Genomic DNA, 18,188 nt, shown 5'->3' with positions numbered 1-18,188 from the left:
AATTTAGCATGGTCAATCCACCTAATCTGCACATCTTCGGATCGTGAGAGGAAACCAGATTGCACAGAGGAAACACACACAGACACGGAGAATGTGCAAATTCAACTCACCTCCCTAGCGCTGTGAGGCAGCAGTGCTAACCACTGTGCATCGTGCCACCCAATCTTATCCATTGAGCATTTTTTAACTATATGGGATCCAGCAAACACTGAAAAGCTGCTTGACCGTGGGACACAGTACAACTGAGCTGGATCCTGTCCTGATCTCACTCACACATGCAGTTTCAAAAAGGATCACTCGAATGTAAGCAGAAGTGGTTCCTGTCTAAGTTCCCCAGTTTCTAATCCAGCAACTCTTATATCTACCGGGATCCCCCAATTGAAAAATAACTAAATTTATTTCAGACTCAGAGTCCAATTTTTATTCTTCCTCTGAAAAATTGTTGCATCACAGAAGGAGGCCATTTGGCCCATTGCGTCTACGTGATCTGTGTGGCAGTGTATCATTTAAATCTTACCTTCTACCATAGAAAATAGTGGAACCAATTCTGAACATTAAAAACAATTAATTTATTGATGAGTACTCTGTAAACCGATGGAAAATTGCTACAAAACTACATGTGAACCTTAGCATAATACTTCTACATGCTTCTCATCAGAGGTCAGTGAAATCAAAAGGAAATAAGTATAAAATTATTAAATATTACAGTCATCAGAAGTGAGTACTGGCGACGTACTCCTACTTGGATCTCTGAGATCGATGCACTTTACCAGCGAGTGCAAGGTTACAGTTTTATTTCATATGTCGTCTTTAAAATAACTTGCATGATGGTGGCACGCAGTTCAAATTAAATACACAAAAATAAGAATGTCAGCCAAAGTAAACGGCACTGTACTTTGAACTCCTAAAAGTTCATGACAGTCAATGCTGAAATCAGTTTGTCCTCCTCAGTTTTCCAGTTAGCGTTCCCAACTGGGATCCATTACTTCAATAGAAATGAATCAGTATGACTGATATAGATACAGTAGCATCAGTGGACAAGGCCAACTCGTACCCATATTGTATGGTCAACACAGTCAGGTTGAAAGCCCTTTAGATGACAGCACCTTTAGTATTTGTTGACAAATTGGAAAGTTACAGTTATTTCAAATTATACCAGTCTAATGGAAGTCAGGCTATCACACATTTATTGAGGTCAATGATCTTCTTCCTGGTTTGTTTTTTTATGTATCTGACAGCTGTCCTCACTCCACATTCAAACACTTCTTGTACCCCTCTGTTAGAAATTGCTGAGCACTCCAGGTAACCTCTTGCTCCAATATCTCTTGTCAGCCTCTTCCCATCAACAGGTGTGATGGTGCGAAAAGTGCCTATGTCACGCTGGTCTATTTGTGTAGCAACGACCAATACTGGAACTTTTGGTAAAAAATTTCTGACTTCTGGCATCCACTTATTTTTAACATTCAAGTAAGACATAGGGTTTGCTACAGAGTAGCAAATTAGCACCACATCAGCTTGTTGGTAAGAAAGTGGTCGAATTCCTTGAAATGAATCATTTCCTGATGTGTCCCAGAGTCCCAGGCTGATCTGTTTTCCATCCATAAACACATCTACTCCTGTATTGTCATAAACTGTGGGCTTGTACATATCTGGGAAAGTCTCTGATGTAAACCTCACCAGCAATGCTGTTTTCCCCACCTTTACATCACCCACGAGAACACATTTTATGGAGCTCATGATGCCTCCAAGTTGCTATGTAAAATAAATCACAAGTAGCTTTGGCAGATCTTCTCAATCCCTCACAGCAGGAGCACAGATCCTTCCAAAAATGCTTTTTCTGTTTGATGCAGCAGTTCAGTACGAAAGGATGTTCAGAGAGTTCCACCAAAGCTTTCCTTTACCTGCAAAACCAGAAAGGAGATATTTATTTAAAAATTCTGATAAAATGTCAAACCTAAAAAATTAACTAGTATTTTATTTCAGATGCTAGCTTAACACTATTTATTTCCACTTCAAAATTATTTTTACTTCAAAATTAACAATAGATTGACACAAACATTTGGTTTTAAGAGTCTAGGTATTGTAGAAGGCAAGGGAAACTTACAATTTTCCCTGTTCTAGGAAAGAATGTTTGGAGCAAAAGGCAGAGTAATGTGTTTTGACTTAAAACACAGAAGACAGTAACACAACTAGTGCAGATCTGAAATGAAACGTTCCTGTGTTCTAGACGTCAAAAACGTTTAAGCCTGCTTTTAAAAAATTATGTTACAATTTCACAGCACATTATGGATCGACAAAACTTTCTTCAATGCTTTATACTGTCACTCTTGTAAGACGTTTTGCAGGAATCCATGAAAGCTAAAAGAAAAATCATAAGTTAGTATTTAACATACTTGAATTAGTTCTTGCTGCAGGTTTTGCCTCTAATAATCGACTCAGCGATGTCACTAATTTTCACCACAGATTTTGCTGATGGACTTGCATGTATCTAGTATTCTTCCGTTAATGATTCTTGTTTCTTCTCACTTCTATATATATATTACTCTTCCTTCCTGGTAACCTTGGGAACAAACATGACAACACAGCTCCCAGCAGTTCTTGACACATTCTAGTGACGTAGCCAATTCTAGGGAAGTTTTAGTATCAACATACTTCCTTCTAAATTCAGAGTATATTTCTCCATACAAATATTATCATTTTCGTAGAAAAGCTACATAATGAGCTGAATCTATTGCTGCCTTTTTCTTAGCCATGTATTGAAGTTGGACAAATGCACATTATAATGGAAAGGCTTTCTAACCGCAGGGTCCAGAGCTCTGGAAACACCCACTGAAAGGAATTCCTCTAGTTGGAGCACCTGGAAGGAAGGAAAGCATCGCAGAGGATATCAGGGATACAAAGTTGTATTTGAAATGATATATGCCCATTCCCTTTTACCCCTATATGCCAACTGACAGAGGTGAATTGTCCTTACTATGGTAAAATGGGGCTGTTTATTGCTCTCTTTCAAAATGTACAGCAGCAAATGTCCAGTGCCAACACTTAGATATGTGAATAGCTGTAATGCTGATTAAAAGTGCCCCTGACAGACATGTTTTCCTTGGTGCCACATGTAAAGGTCAAACTAGGATCAACAACCAGTGAGACCTGGCTGCACCTGCCAAAGCCCCCCAAATATTTCTGCTGGCCTGTGCACTCCAACTTGATGATAATCTTGGGTCATCAGAGGCAGATACAGAATTTCTGTCACAAGCTGACATCCATATATTCCTAACACTCAAGTCCGAGTGGTCTGGAGGGTTTGCCACCAAGTAGTCAATTAACTCTGCATCTGCCTGTTGTTACAAAACTACAGGAATTTCATGAAATGAAACATTTCTGATCTGCCCCAGAGTCCCAGGTAACCTGAGTTCCACCCATAAACACATCTACTGTAGTGTTGCCACAAACTGCGGGATTTGTACATACCTGAGAAAAGCAAAATATCTCATTGTAGGAAAATTCTTTCAAATATTTATGAGACATATGAAAAGGCACTATAGCAATACAAAACCTGTTTTGTAAAATATTGCCAGAGTTAATTTTGCCCGAGTTCTTTTATATGTAATAAATGAAAGAATAAATCAATAAATGGCCTCTCTGGGATGTGGGTTGGGTACAAGAGTAATTCAATCTTTCTGCAATTACATATTTAGAAAGACTACATCTAGAGAATGAATAGAATGGGCTTGGTGATCTCATTAAAATATAAGCTTCTGAAAGACCTTTACAGGCTAGGTGTCTAGGATTATTTTCCATAAAACTATAAGAAGTAGATCATTCAGCTCATTGAGGCTGCTCCTCCATTCAATAATGCCATCGCTGATCTGATTATCCCAAATTCCATTTTCCTGCCTTATGCGATAAACTTTGAATCCCTTACTGATTTAAAGTCTGTCTATCTTAGCCTTGAACATACTACACCATAGTTTCAACAGCCCTCTGCAATAAAGACTTCTAACAATTGATTACCCTCTGAGTCACAATATTTTACTTCATCTCTGACCTGAAAGCATAATGCCTAACTGTGTAAACATGCCCTCTGGTCCTAGACTCTCTCACAAGGGAAAACATCTCTCCACATCTACCCTGTGCCTAAGGTCTCCTCTAATTCTTCTGAACTCCAATGAGTACAAGCCCAACCTACTCAACACCTCCATCCATACCCAGGATCAGTCTAGTGAACCTCTCTGGACTTCTTCCAAGACCAGTATATATTTCCTTAGGCAAATATTTTACATGTTATTCCAGGTAAGGTATAATTCGTGCCTTGTACATTTTTAGCAAGACATCCCTATTTTTATAGTCCATACCCTTTGAACCAAAGTCATTTGCCTACCCTGTTACTTGGATGCCAGCTTTTTGTGATTCATATGGAAGGATCTCAAATCCATCTGTACTGCAGTTTGCAGCCATCTTTCCCCATTTAAATAATATTCAGCTCTTCTCTTATTCCTGCTAAAATGCAAAACATAATTTTCCCTGATCATATTTCATCAGCCAATGTTTTGGCCACTTGCTTTTCGAGGTGAAAGTGAGTATTGCAGGTGCAGGAGATCAGAGTCAAGATTAGAGTGGTGCTGGAAAAGTACAGCAGGTCAGGCAGCATCCAAGGAGCAGAAAAATCGACGTTTCGGGCATAAGCCTTTCATCAGGAACAATCAATCCTTCCTGATGAAAGGCTTTTGCCCGAAACGTCGATTTTCCTGCTCCTCGGATGCTGCCTGACCTGCTGTGCTTCTCCAGCACCAGTGTAATTTTGACACTCACTCTTCTGTCTATAACCCTCTGTAGACTCTGTGTTATCCTCAATTCTTGCCTTCCCATCTATTTTTATGTCATCAGCAACAATGGAGATAATACATTCAATTCTGTCATCCGAGTCATTGATATACAGTACATTGTAAATACTTATGGCTCCAGCATCGATCCCTGTGTCATTTGACTAATTACAGACTGCATTCTGAAAATGCTCCCATACCGTAACATTTTGTTTTAAATACTTAATCAATCTTCAATCTATGGTAATATACTGTTTCTAACACCATGGGATCTTGTCTTATTAAGTACCTTTATGTGCATTACCTTATCAAATAGCATATGAACATCCAAATATATTATAACCACTTGTTCTCCTTTATCTGTTCTGCATGTTACTTCCTCCAAGGACACTAATAAATTTGTCAGGCATAATTCCCCCTTCATGAAATCATGCTGACTCTGTTTGACCTTATTAAGCTTTTCTAAATGCACTGTTCATGGATTCTTCATTAAACTCAAGCATTTTCCCAATGACAAATGTTAAACTATTATTTATAGTTGCATGTGTTTTTGTCTCCCTCTCTTTATGAATAAGGGCGTTAACATTAGCAGTTTTCCAAACCACTGGGACCTTTTCTCCCAAATCTAAAGATTTCCGGAAAATTACTACCAGTTCGTCAGCTAATTCTAAAAATAAAAAATGCTGTAAATCACAGTGAGTCAGATGGCATCAAAGCTCTCTGATGAAGAGTCATCTAGACTTGAAATTATATCTTGCTCTCTCTCTACAGGTGTTGCCTGACCTGCTATGATTTCCATCGTTTTTGTTTTCAGTACAGATTCAGCATCTGCAGTAATTTGCTCCTACAACTACTTATGTTGTAGCTACTCCCATTAAAATCCTTGGATGCTACCTAATAGACTAGAGGACTCAAAAGAGCAAAGACCAGTACAGCACAGGAACAGGCCCTTCGGCCCACCAAGCCTACATCAACACATGGTACCTTCCTAAATTAAAAGCCTTTTGCCTTGACTCAGTCCATTTCCCTCTATTCCAGGCACTTACAACACTTTCTGTAAAATATTTGCCTCTTAGATCTCTTGTAAACTTTCTCCCCTTTTATCTTAAACCTATGTCCCCTAGTTATTGACATTTCTACCTTGGAAAAAAAGACTCCAGCTATCCATTCCATCCATGCCTCTCATAATTTTTTGTCTATCAGATCGCCCATCCTTCAGCATTCAAGAGTAAACAAATTTGTCCAGTTTCTCCTTTTACTTAGTACTCTCCACACCAGACAACATCCTGGTACAGCGTTTCTGTACCCTCTCCAACAGCCTCCACACTACCTTCTGGTAATGTGGTGGCTAGATCCATACACAAATGTGGCTTAACTAAAGTTCTGAACAGCTAAAACAAGATTTGCCAATGTTTATGTCCCAACCAATGAAGGCAAGTATGTCATATCCTTCTTGACATGGAGGTGCCGGTGTTGGACTGGGGTGTACAAAGTTAAAACAACATCAGGTTACAGTCCTACAGGTTTTTTTTGGAAGCACCAGCTTTCGGAGCACTGCTCCTTCATCAGGTGGTTGTGGAGGTTATGTGAGCATGACCGTTCTGAGAGTATGATCTTAACCTCCACAACCACCTGATGAAGGAGCAGATCTCCCAAAAGATAGTGGTTCCAAATAAATCTGTTGGACTACAATCTGGTGTTGTGTGATTTTTAACTTTGTATATCCCTTCTTGATCATCTTATCCACTTGTATTGCCACTTTCAGGGAACTATGGATCCGTCTGCCTAGATGCCTTGGCATTTTGATGGAACAAAGAGTTTGGCCATATATTTCCCTCCTGCATTAGATCTTCCAAAATGCTTCACCTCACATTTGTCCAAATTAACCTCTATCTGCCATTTCTCCACCCAAGTCTTCATCTATCTACACCCTTTTGTATCCTCTGGGAATTGTCCTGTCCATAGTTCCCCCAATCTTTGTGTTATCTGCAACTTAATCACACCACCTACATTCTCCTCCAAATCATTTATATATTTATTACAAACAACAGGGCCCCCAGCACTGATCCCACTGCTGGGATCACCACTGGTCACAGATCTCTGAAATAACTTCACAGAGGCCGGTATCCTGTCACCAAGTCACCCATTATTTTCAAGTGGAGAGTCCTTGACACTGATTCAGATCCCTCAGAGTCGGCTCTCAGAGTGATCAGGATGTTTGATATTCCTGTTCTTATCATATCTCAGCCAGGGCTCCCTGATTGGACCAGATTAACAGCCCCAATCAGGGAAATCATATTCTATGAGGTCTGCCTGGCTACATCCCACCCCCTCTGAGTCCGAGGACATAGACCGGTTCTTTTTTTCTGTAGCTCCTACTAGGGCATTTTAGCACTGGGTCAGATTCCTCCAACCCTACCTCTGATATGGGCCTATGGGTTCTGGAATAGTCGGAAAGGCCATTGAGGAGCTAAGGTTTGCTCCTGCACCATTTGTGAGTTTGCAATTTTCATACGGTCTACGTGTTTGTTCAGGACCATCACACCCAGCCGAACTTTCTATGTCACTATGCCCCGTCACTATGCCCCTCACTTGTGCATAGCCATTCCCAAGGTTCCTGCATTAAACTTAGTCCCTGAAGTAAACTTCTCTCTCACTTAGCAGAGTATTGTGTCTAGCATTGGTGTTCCTGATGCCAATTCAGACTCGGTACCAGGTTCAGGAAGATCAGATTTAACGTAGTGCGGAGTCTTCTCCACATTAGCCACTCTTCTCAAGCTATCCCTGTAGTTGCATGAGGGGGTGGTTCTACAATCAAATAGGAATCTGGACAGTTTGTTATCTAATGAACTGTCGGCTGTTTCTTTAAACCAAAATTCAAAGTTTGGACTGCTCTTTCAGCCAGACCAATGGATGATGAATGGTATGCAGTTGTACTTATATATTGACCAGCCTTCAACTTAAGGAAATATTCAAATTCCCTGCTGATAAATGATGGCCTAAACTGGACTGGTTTGATGATTCCTTTGCTTTCCGGTCTTCTAATTTCTGCCTGTACTTTTGCCATAAGGCAAATGGCATTGGGTGGGCTTTGCAGAATCATGGAATTGATTCCTGGTCAATATGCAAAGTGGCCTTGGCTCCTTTTATAGTCCCTTCCTGAACAACGTCTGGGTATTTAATTAGGACTTCATTCAAACAGGCATTTTTTAACGGAAAAATGTTGAGATCATCTAGGTGAATCTCTCTCAACCAATTTTGCCCCATCAAGCTTGGGCTCAAGCCTTTTCCTACAATCAGTGGTAACTGAACCAGCTGCTTCTCATAAAAGACCAGAACTGAAGTTGTACCCTTCATCTGTAAAGGTTCCCGGTATAAGTTCTCAGTATAGCCGAGATCCTGCACAAACTTAACTTGTTAAACACTGGTTCTGCAGTCACTGAAATGGCCGTGTTATTATTGACCTCCATGAGAACCAGGTGACCATTTAACCAGATGTTTATTTTGATTTGTTCTGACTTGGATGTTGCTGGGCAATTTGACTGTTCCAAACCAGATGTAGGTGGACTTTCCAGATTGCATACTCTCCTGTATACCAGTCTATGAGTTCTCTTATTAAATTTTAAATCCAGGGACTCTTTTGTTGTCTGTGTCCGCATACTGGCAGCAACTACAATGACTTGCCAGCTGGGATTCTGAAGAAAATTTTAACCAGATGGCCGAGGCTTGGCTTCGTTTTCAGGTTTTGCTGTGGGCTGATCAAAGTCCCTCTGATCAAGATATGTTAGGATATGCAACTGCCTTCACTCAAGTGGTGTTCCCCAAGCTCAGTTGGACTGGCAAGGGTGTCCACTTCCATCGGAATACCCTGCAACTCTTGAGTTCCACATGCCACATTTTCCAATAATAAAGCCAGTTTTGGTGCATGTTTGAAGTCCAGTTGGGCTTCAGCTAGTAGGTACTTTTGCATGGTTACATCGTTAATCCCATATACCAAACGGTCTTTCAATGTCTCATTAAGGATTAAAATTCACATGCTTCTGCTAGTCATCTTAACCTAGTCAAAAATCCTGATATGGATTCCCTGAATTCTCAAATGGCCAAGTAAATTCAATACCATCTCAGAATTAGAGGAGGTATGGATTGATAATATTTCTTAATTAAATCCATTAACTCTTGAAAGATTTTAGTATCCAGTGCCTCAGGGAAGGTTAGGTTGCTAATATTCGAAAAAGCTGCAAGGTCACAGGAGAATTACTTGTTGATTTTCATCTTCCCGATGTCATTTCCCCAGAAAAAGTAATGCTTTTTTTCCACATACTGGACCCAGTCTACAACAGCAGGATCAAACAAGTGAAACTTCCAATATAATTGCATGATGCCAGAAATGCTTACCACAACTCAATGATGTTCCTGACGAAGGGCTTTTGCCCGAAACGTCGATTTTACTGCTCCTCGGATGCTGCCTGAACTGCTGTGCTCTTCCAACACCACTAATCCAGAATCTGGTTTCCAGCATCTGCAGTCATTGTTTTTAACCTCAATGATGACTGTTGCGAGCATGTTTTTTTGGAGCATGCTATTCTCTTGCCACCACTGAACTACCTTCACAAAGGCCGTTCTCCCATCACCAAGTCACCCCTTATTTACATGTGAAGAGTCTTTGACACTGATCCAGCTCCCTGTCATGGTGTCAGGATGTCTGACATTCCTTATCTGTCAGGGTTTAGATCAGAGTGGTGCTGAAAAAGCACAGCAGGTCAGGCAGCATCCGAAGAACAGAAAAATTGACGTTTCAGGCAAAAGCCCTTCATCAGGTTAACAGACCCAATCAGGGAACTCATATTTAATGAGGTTCACCTGGCTGACCTTGTTACAATCACTGTAATCTCCAGTCAGACTCATTAACCTTTAGGCTCATTATTTTTCCAAGTTATAGTTATTATATTTATTTCCTTCCCCATTCCGCCCCTTGATTATTTAGTATTTTTGAAATATTATTCATGTCCTCTGCTGTTCATGGAAACAAAAGATGGTATCTATGTCCCTAACTGCATTGTCCCCTACCATGATTACGTTCCTATTTTCTACCCCCACTTGAATGACTCCCTGTACCATGGTCAATTCACTTATCCTCCCTCGAGTCCGAATTCTTTCCCACACAGTTTGCAAGAACTTTGTAAATGTTGGGACAGAGACTTCTCAAGAGCTTTCTCTTGGGTCCCTATAATGCCTCACCTACAATCACAGCCTCCTGACTCTGATCACTGACCAAATTTGAATCACCTAATATAAGGACATGTCCATCTCCTGAAGTAAAGTGTCCAAGTAAGTTTCACCCTCATGGATGAAGTGCAATGTCTCCAGGTCAGATTGAAGCTCCTCAACTCGAGTCCAAAGTTTTCTACAGATTTGTTCACTTCAGAGGCTCCCACCTATTGCAGTTGCACCACATCACCCAACCTGCCATCTCTATCATATTTTATTTAGGTTATGAATTAAATGACTCAACTAAGGACTTGGTCTCAGGGTAAAAGGTTCGCCATTTAGTACTGAAAATAGGAGAATTTCTTCACTCAGGAGAATTTTTTGGGATCTTTTAGCTTAAAGGGCTGTAGCTCCTCAATTGTTAGCTGTATTCAAGTTGATAGATTTTTGGAGTCTAAGAGAATCAAGGGCTATGGGATTAGGCAGGAGTGAGGTTTTGTGGTTGGAGATTATCCATTATATCATTGAGTAGCAGAACTGGCTTCGTGGGCTGAATAGGCTACACCTGCTTCTAATTCTTATGTACTTATGAAATACATAAAAGGTTTACAAAAGATAATGAGGTAAATGTCAAGCTCTCAAATAGCAAAATGTTACAGGAATAGCACCATTAAAATAAATTACTCAGTAATGTTCACTTCTGATTTGCATCTAGAAAAATCCATAGCAACCAGGCTCCCATACTTGGAGAATCATCCTAATCTGCAAGTTATTCTCCAGTACAATCACTTATCCATTAATTACAATTAGATGATGACTCCAATCAACATGAGTATTAGGAAACAGGCTCTATTTACCCTCCAACAGTTCTCAGAAACTGAGATTAACACGACATTTGAACCACTTGATTCAGATTTTTCACAGCAGAACCACAGGTGCAGTAAGAAATCTGGATAAGGCTGAAAAGAGGAGCAAGTTGCCCAAGCTTATCAGGGAAACACAATGTGCCAAATTGCAAATAATCTGAATAGTTTATGCTGTAGAAGGAAAGGATTCTTAGCACTAAGTTAACCTCGATTGGCTGTGGTGTTGCAATGGAGAAAACAAGAATGTTGTTTCTAGGCTTCTCACACTCACTGGAAATACAAAAATATTGGAAGGTTTGTATATATTCCTTTTGTTTTTGGAGAATGTGTCCCTGTACATGAATGCATGTCACCTCTAGCAAGCTCAGGACAGTCACATTATGATCTCAAAAGATTATCTTAAATTGGTGACTACCGTAGCATACTCAGGACTGTTCAGCATGATCATGTTGATTGTATGTAAGCCAAACATCATCACTTTTGGATGTTGCAAGTGTAACTTTTCTCAAATAATCCCGGAAAGGCAAAGCATCTCAAAAATTTGAAAAGGTTGAGGAAGTAATTTCAAGCTATTATTATGTAGTGGTCATACAAATGGAAATTTCTACAAAAAGAGGATGCTGTCAACAGTTTAAAAAGGCACTTAGCTTCCCACCCAATTGAGCAAATCATTTATCAATTTTGGTTCTGGTGTTATGCTAATTACATAGGCCATATGTCACTGCAATTAATTTATCAAAACAAAATGCATGCTCCTGAAGTTGTTCCTCATAAGCAGAATACAGATTATACTCAAATAGGATGTTCTTTTAAAATCCAAAGCAAAATGGCTACTCTTAGATGTGATTTCATAGATTGGGCAATAGTTGCTAAACAATCCCAAGTGTGCTAATGTAGCCAACAACTTAAGATAATCAGTCGAGTTTGCAACGCGGCTCATTGATATTAGCTAGAAGCACCACACATTCATGTGCAGTGACACATTCTCTGAAAACAAAAAGAATATGTTCAAGCCTTGTCCTTTTTTAATGTAAAGTTATCAAGGAGCTTCTGGAGCCTATAGTTTACTCTAGATTTCTCTATGGCAACACTTCAGCCAATAAAAAAGACTTGCCAACTAATCAGCATCCTTTTTTTCTGTAGTATAAGTTATTGTGATCATTTCAAGTTTGGTATTGTTGCGTTTGTCTCGTAGAGTGCATGATGAAAAGCTTCATGAACATTTCTCTTTTTCTGCAATATTCAAAACTGGATAATTGGATACATTCTTCCTCCAATCACAACATTCAATGATTTCAGAAAATACATAAGTGAATAGACATTTTTAAGAAAATGTTACTCTAGTCAGTCACTGCACTGTTGGAAGTGGTTGAGTTTTACTGCGGTTTTGCAGCTTGCTCAGGGAGGGGCCCAGGAGAGGTATTCAAGACTTGTCTAAGAGCCTCAATGTTTATAGAAAAGAATAAGTTATGCGTCCTTGAAATTCTCATGAATATCCTTTATTTCCCAGCTAGGAAATGATGGCAGAAAGGCTGTGGTACTCAGGTATGAAGAGTCAACCAAACACCCTTCCACCAAATGTTCTTATGACATATTTTGCAAGCACTTTATCTTAATAAAGACGAAGTATATATAACATTGGCAGTTCTAACTCGCCTACTTTGTGAGGTAAAGTAGCACTGAATATGTATCCCACAACTGTGTTTTCTCATGTGAACATTGCCAGTATAAAAGAAAGTCAGTTATTCAAATTTAGTTAATGCAAATTCTGAGCACATATGAGCAGATGTAATTCCAGCTCCTTAATGAAGAAGTAATTTGGGCAATCTTATGTTTAATATAACAACAGTCATTAGATTTCAAGTCATTCAATTTTATGAAGCAATTTAAAGAATTGCTGAGATGTATTAAGTCACTGATTTTATTAAATTAAGTCTCTCTTTAAAAGGTTTTTAGTTTTCTTTTAAGGCAACTTGTAATTCTCCCTTACTTATTTTTACTTTTTTGTCTACAGTGCCACTTTATGACAAACATCCCAAGGGCATTTTACAAAAGTATGCCCAACATTCATTGTGTACACTGCAAACATTATCGTTAACACTGCAAGTACCTGCAACTCTCAGAACTAGAAGTCCACACTGCAAATGGGGTCGACATGCCGATCACCATGCGTGAACTCTCAGAGCAGCGGTGTAAGTACACCACTCAGAGAGAGCATTGCCTGCATAAAAGCAAAATTTTGGATGAACCAAGGTTTTTGGTGGGTGAGATATTTGTGATTGGTCAAGAGTTAGCAAAAGGGTGGATTAAGATTTTAGCAGCAGCTGAGTTGAGGCAGGGATGGAAACAAGATTGTCTCAGAGGTGAAATTAGGTACTTGTTGCTGCAGCAGATCTGAAAGCAGAAGTTCATCTCACTGTCCCTTTGGTTTGAAGGTTAAAATGTTCTGATTCTGCCTCATGCAGTGAGCGGGAAGAGAAATGGCATTATTGACTTGGGAGTAAAGTTCGTTGCATTTGTATTTTTGATAAAATATTATTTAGTATCTGCCAAGGTTTAATGGATAATGGTAATATTGAACTATACAGAACAAAAAATTCCGGTGCTGAATTTTGTGTTGCCAATCTGGATGGCAATATATGTGCTACAGTTGGGCTCAGCTTTTCTAATTAAGAAGAAAATGCTGTAAGAACTTTTTTTCCCTGATTACTATTCAATGACTCCGGCAAAATAATGTGCTAGTGTGACCAGTGAAGTTAGGATTGTAAACATTTTGTTGCTCTCATTGCTCAACAGCATGCACACATTTAAAAGTAAATATCCGATCCCTTAATGTGAACCAATTTCCCTCAGTCTGTACTCCTGAGATTTTCTTTAAGACAGTCCCAGATTATTCAAGGAATGCTCCTGTGTCTTATTGGCCATGAGCGACACCTCAAGAAAAAAATGGCTTTTTAATAGCTTCTGTAAAAATTCAAAGCCTATTCGAGCAATGTGTAATTATCAAATTAAGTTGAACAATGGGAATCCTTCAAAGGAGAATCGACTCAGGTACAGAGTGGACACATTTTAATGAGGATAAATGAAAGAACATCCAAATCTATAGCTGCCTGGTTTACGAAACATATAGAAGCTAAAATGAGACAGAACATGGAGTCTTCTGATAATTGGAAGATTCATAACACAGTAGAAATACTGAGCTAAATATAGAAAATGCAGTGGTTTAGAACGAATTAATGTCGGGCAATGATAGAGCATAAAAATAGAGTAGCTGCAAAAATAAAAAGGGAACCATAAAGGGCTTACGGTTCGGTTGATTAATGCCCAAAAACAAGACCTCGATTTCTTGTAAAATCAGGCAGCAAGACTGAGCTACAAAACATGAGATTTAGGAGCTGAAGTAGACCATTTGGCCCTTCAAGCCTGCTCCACCATTTCAATAAGATCACAGCTGATCTATCAGTGTTCCAAATTACACATTTTTTAAAAATTCACAAATGATATGTAGGCGCTATTACCTGCCTGTAGTTGGCCCTAAGAAGGTGGTGGTGAGCTGCTGTCTTGAACCACCGCAGCGTATTTTATGTAGGTAAAGCCACACTGCCGTTAAGAAGAGAGTACTAGGATTTTAATGCAATTTCCATCTATCCCAGATAATATTTGATCCCTTTGATTCCATCTACATCTAATGAGAATCCATCTACTTCTACCTTTACAATTATTCAATGACCCCACTGCCGCTGCTTTCTGTAGGCAGAGATTAAAGCTCACACAAACCTCAGAGGAAAAAAAATCCCCTCATGCCTGTCTTAAGAGGTTGACCACTAGTGTCCCCCAGTTCTTAGCTCATCCACAACAGTAAACATATTTCCATATCCATCTTTTCAAGATCATGAAGGATAGAATCATAGAGTCATAAGGCGTGGAAACAGATCCTTCAGTCCAATTCATCCATGCTGACCATCGTGTATACTTGAATCGAATCATTTCTCGCTATTTTGAACTTTAGTGAAAACATACCCAGCCTGTCCAACCTGTCTTCAGAAGACAATCTACTTATTCCAGAAATCGATTTAGTTAACTTCCTCTGTACTGCCTCCAAAGCATTCACATCCTTCCTTAACTAAGGAAACCAAAATTGCCCACACTACTCAAGAGGTGCTCTCACCAAGATCCAGTATAACTGAAGCATGGCGTCCTTATTTCAATAATAAAAATAGAGAACTGCCAATGTTAGAAATCTGAAACAAAAACAAAAAGTCTTGGAGAAACTCAGTTTTGTGTCACTGGACTCAAAACATTAACTCTGTTTTTCTCTCTACAGACACAGACAGACCTAAATGGGTTTCTCCAACACTTTCTGTCTTTGATCCTTATTTTAATGCTTGATTCCACTTGTACTAAAGGCTAGCATCCATTAGCCTTTCAGATTATGTGCTGGACCTGGATACTAACATGTGACGACTCAATCACTGGAAAACCCACGCCCCTCTCCACCTCAGACTTCCCCATTTACTCTAAGTACTGTTTTCTTTTATTCTCCTTTCTAAAGTGCTTCACATTTTTCCACATTATAGTATATCTGCCAGATTTTTGCATTCACTCAGCCTAACTATATTGATCTGTGTTGTTATATTCTCTTCACAACACACTTTCTTACCTATCTTTGAGTCACATACAAATTCAGCTACTATTCCTTCAATTCCCATGTCTAAATCATTGATATAAGTTGTAAAATGTTGAGGACCCAACACAGAATACTGATCACATCCTGCCATTATGAGTTGAAGACAGGTCTTTACTAAAAATGGAAAAATACAGCCAAAGTAGCAGGAAAGGAGGTGATAACAATGAACCTGGATAGTATAAAAATAACGATTGGCAGGCTTCCAAGTAGAAATATCACTTAGCCCTGATGGGACACATGCTAGCTTCCAAGGACAGCAAAGCAGAAGTTGCAAAAGCTCAAGTCACAATCTTCTGAATTCCCCTAGAGGAAGTGTGAACTGGAATAACAAAATCTGGACCAATTTCTATTTATTGTCCCATTACCATTTCCGTTCATCTTGTACCATCATTCCTTTTGTCATTTATTTCCTCCTGCCTTCTACCCCAACACTGACCTTCCTTTTTGTTCCCCCTCCCCTTTGCTGATAACCCTGTCACAGTTCTAATTCTTTGCAATTCTGGTGAAAGATCATTGACATGAAATGTTAACTTTGTTTCTCTCCCCACAAACGCTTCATGACGTAATGAATATTTGCAGAATTTTATGTTTTTACTCCTTAGAAAGGTATCAGTTCTGGGGACCTCAGTTACCCAAAGAGACTGGAGATCTTGGGTTTATCTTAGAAAAGTTAACAGGCAATTTTATAAAAGTGTTCAATGTCATGAAAACTATTTATAAGAGCACATAAGGAGAAAGTGCCCCAAGAAACAGAAAGGTCAGTAACCAAAAGTTTTGATTTTGGTGATTGTCAAAAGAACCTGGTGTGACAGGAAATGTTTTTTTCCTACAGCAAGTTGTTTTGATCTGGAACTTGTGAACTGAAAGGAGGGTGGAAGCAGATTCATTGATAACATTAAAAACAGAATAAATTCTTGAAGAAAAAAAAATTACTGTGGGGAATTTGGATAGTTCTAGCAGAGTGTGAAAAGATATGATGTGTTGAATGGCCTCTTTCTATACTGTTCTACAAATCAAAGAAGGCTCAAGTTTATAAGTCACAGAACATCACCCCATTTACTGCTGACCCGTATTAAGTTCATTCATTATCCCTACCCGCACAGTCAAGTTGCAAAAAGGTCTGCTCATAACTTCAAAATGGCTTTATATTTAATCGTAACACAACTGACACCCAAAATTGTTCAGCTTAGAACATGTCTGTCACTCTGTGCATTCTCCTAAACTTGCGGCATCTGAAGACTATTTCACCGTCAGCAGTGCAAAATACTAAGTTCTGTGTTGATAACCCTAACCACCAGTGACAAGTGCCAGAAATTTAGACATCATACATCCAAACTTCCCAAATGCACTTCCTGATTTTTAAAGTAACCCCAGAATAATAAAGGACCAGACGCAAGTGAAGGACAGCTCAGCAATGGGAAACTTCTTGCATATGGATGTAAAGATACACAGAGATGAAAGCGACTACTGGCTCCCCCCTCCCATTTTTGGTATAGCTCAGGATTGAGTTTTATAAATTTAGAAATAAACATAATTTCATAGGGTTCTTGATTTGTTTTTGAGATTAGGAGTCCACTAAGTTGCCATCGTCCCAGACGGCTGCTCTCTCATCAGTGAGAGAGAGAGAGGGAACTGGTGGTGGAAGGTTACTGTGCCTCAGTCAAGGGGTGAGATTGAAAAGGTGGGAGCTTCATGGTAACCTTAGCAGATACAGGAATTGAAACCGCACTGTTGGCATACGCTGCATCCCGAACCAGCCTTCCAGACCACTCAGCATACCTTTAGAGGTATTCTGCATATCATTGAAAATAGTCAAAAAAATGTAATTACTTCATATAAAATGACTTATGGATTATAAAATCCAATTGGTTTCCATAGATCACAACAGACAAGTCAACCCACTGTATAACATGATCCCTTGTTTGTGAATGCAAAATGTGCACGTTTAAAACTGTACTCAGTGTATCAGTCAGATCCATACATTTTTCAGCTCATGATACTCACATTAGGAGTCAGCTTCAATTTTTAAGATCAGCGATACACATTTTGGATTATATTCAGCTTATAAGGCAGCACATGGGATCAAGTAGGCAATAGAAGCCATGTAGCCAGGAAGCTGCACAAGAATGTAAGACATACCCACACACAGCAGAGTGGTTATGGTGACCGATGAACAGAAATATTTTCATATTTCAAAATGGCAACCACAGACACTAACACTGGTCGTTTGCATTTTATGCTCAGTGTATAAGTGGCTCCTGTGTTCAGAGCGTTTCAAAGCTTCAAAGATCAACTTGTTTATCACGATCGATGTTAAATCTCAAAGTCAGGCATTCAGTTTCATGATACTTTTCTTTGAGCTGAAATTATCATTGTCAGCACATTCTACCACAAGAATTTTGTGTTGCAGCTGTACCAGGCTACTTGTCTAGTGGCAGAGCATAGATCATAGTCAGGCTGAGGCCTGTGCTTCACTCCAGAGGAATAGCTCTCTACATGCTTACAGTTCCACACCAAGCCAAAAAACCTCAAGTAGGCTAATTACTTTTCTAAAAACATTAAAAACAACTGCTTTAGGTAAAAAGATATGCAGAAAGTTCAACAATG

General features: G+C 39.3%; 1 protein-coding gene across 3 annotated transcripts in view; it reads right to left on the bottom strand.

The window, feature by feature from the left end:
• Positions 1–545: 545 nt before the first annotated feature.
• Positions 546–18,188, bottom strand: part of rhoh (ras homolog family member H) — a 28,853-nt gene continuing 11,210 nt past the window's right edge. For 2 of the 3 annotated variants that reach the window (XM_043692648.2, XM_043692658.2), the window contains exon 2: positions 546–1,901. In XM_043692648.2, the coding sequence (XP_043548583.1) occupies positions 1,171–1,737 (567 nt within the window). In that variant the 5' untranslated portion in view covers positions 1,738–1,901 and the 3' untranslated portion in view covers positions 546–1,170. Of the gene's footprint in view, positions 1,902–2,393; positions 4,313–18,188 lie in introns of those variants that run through there. The other variant, XM_087987502.1, reaches the window with a different exon arrangement.

The sequence above is a fragment of the Chiloscyllium plagiosum genome, unplaced genomic scaffold (genome assembly GCF_037043375.1).
Source record: "Chiloscyllium plagiosum isolate Xiang-an unplaced genomic scaffold, Cpla_swu_hap1 HiC_scaffold_1, whole genome shotgun sequence".
Lineage (NCBI taxonomy): Eukaryota > Metazoa > Chordata > Chondrichthyes > Orectolobiformes > Hemiscylliidae > Chiloscyllium > Chiloscyllium plagiosum.
Note: the sequence above shows the minus strand (reverse complement) of the source record. Positions and strands in the feature narration are given on the sequence as shown.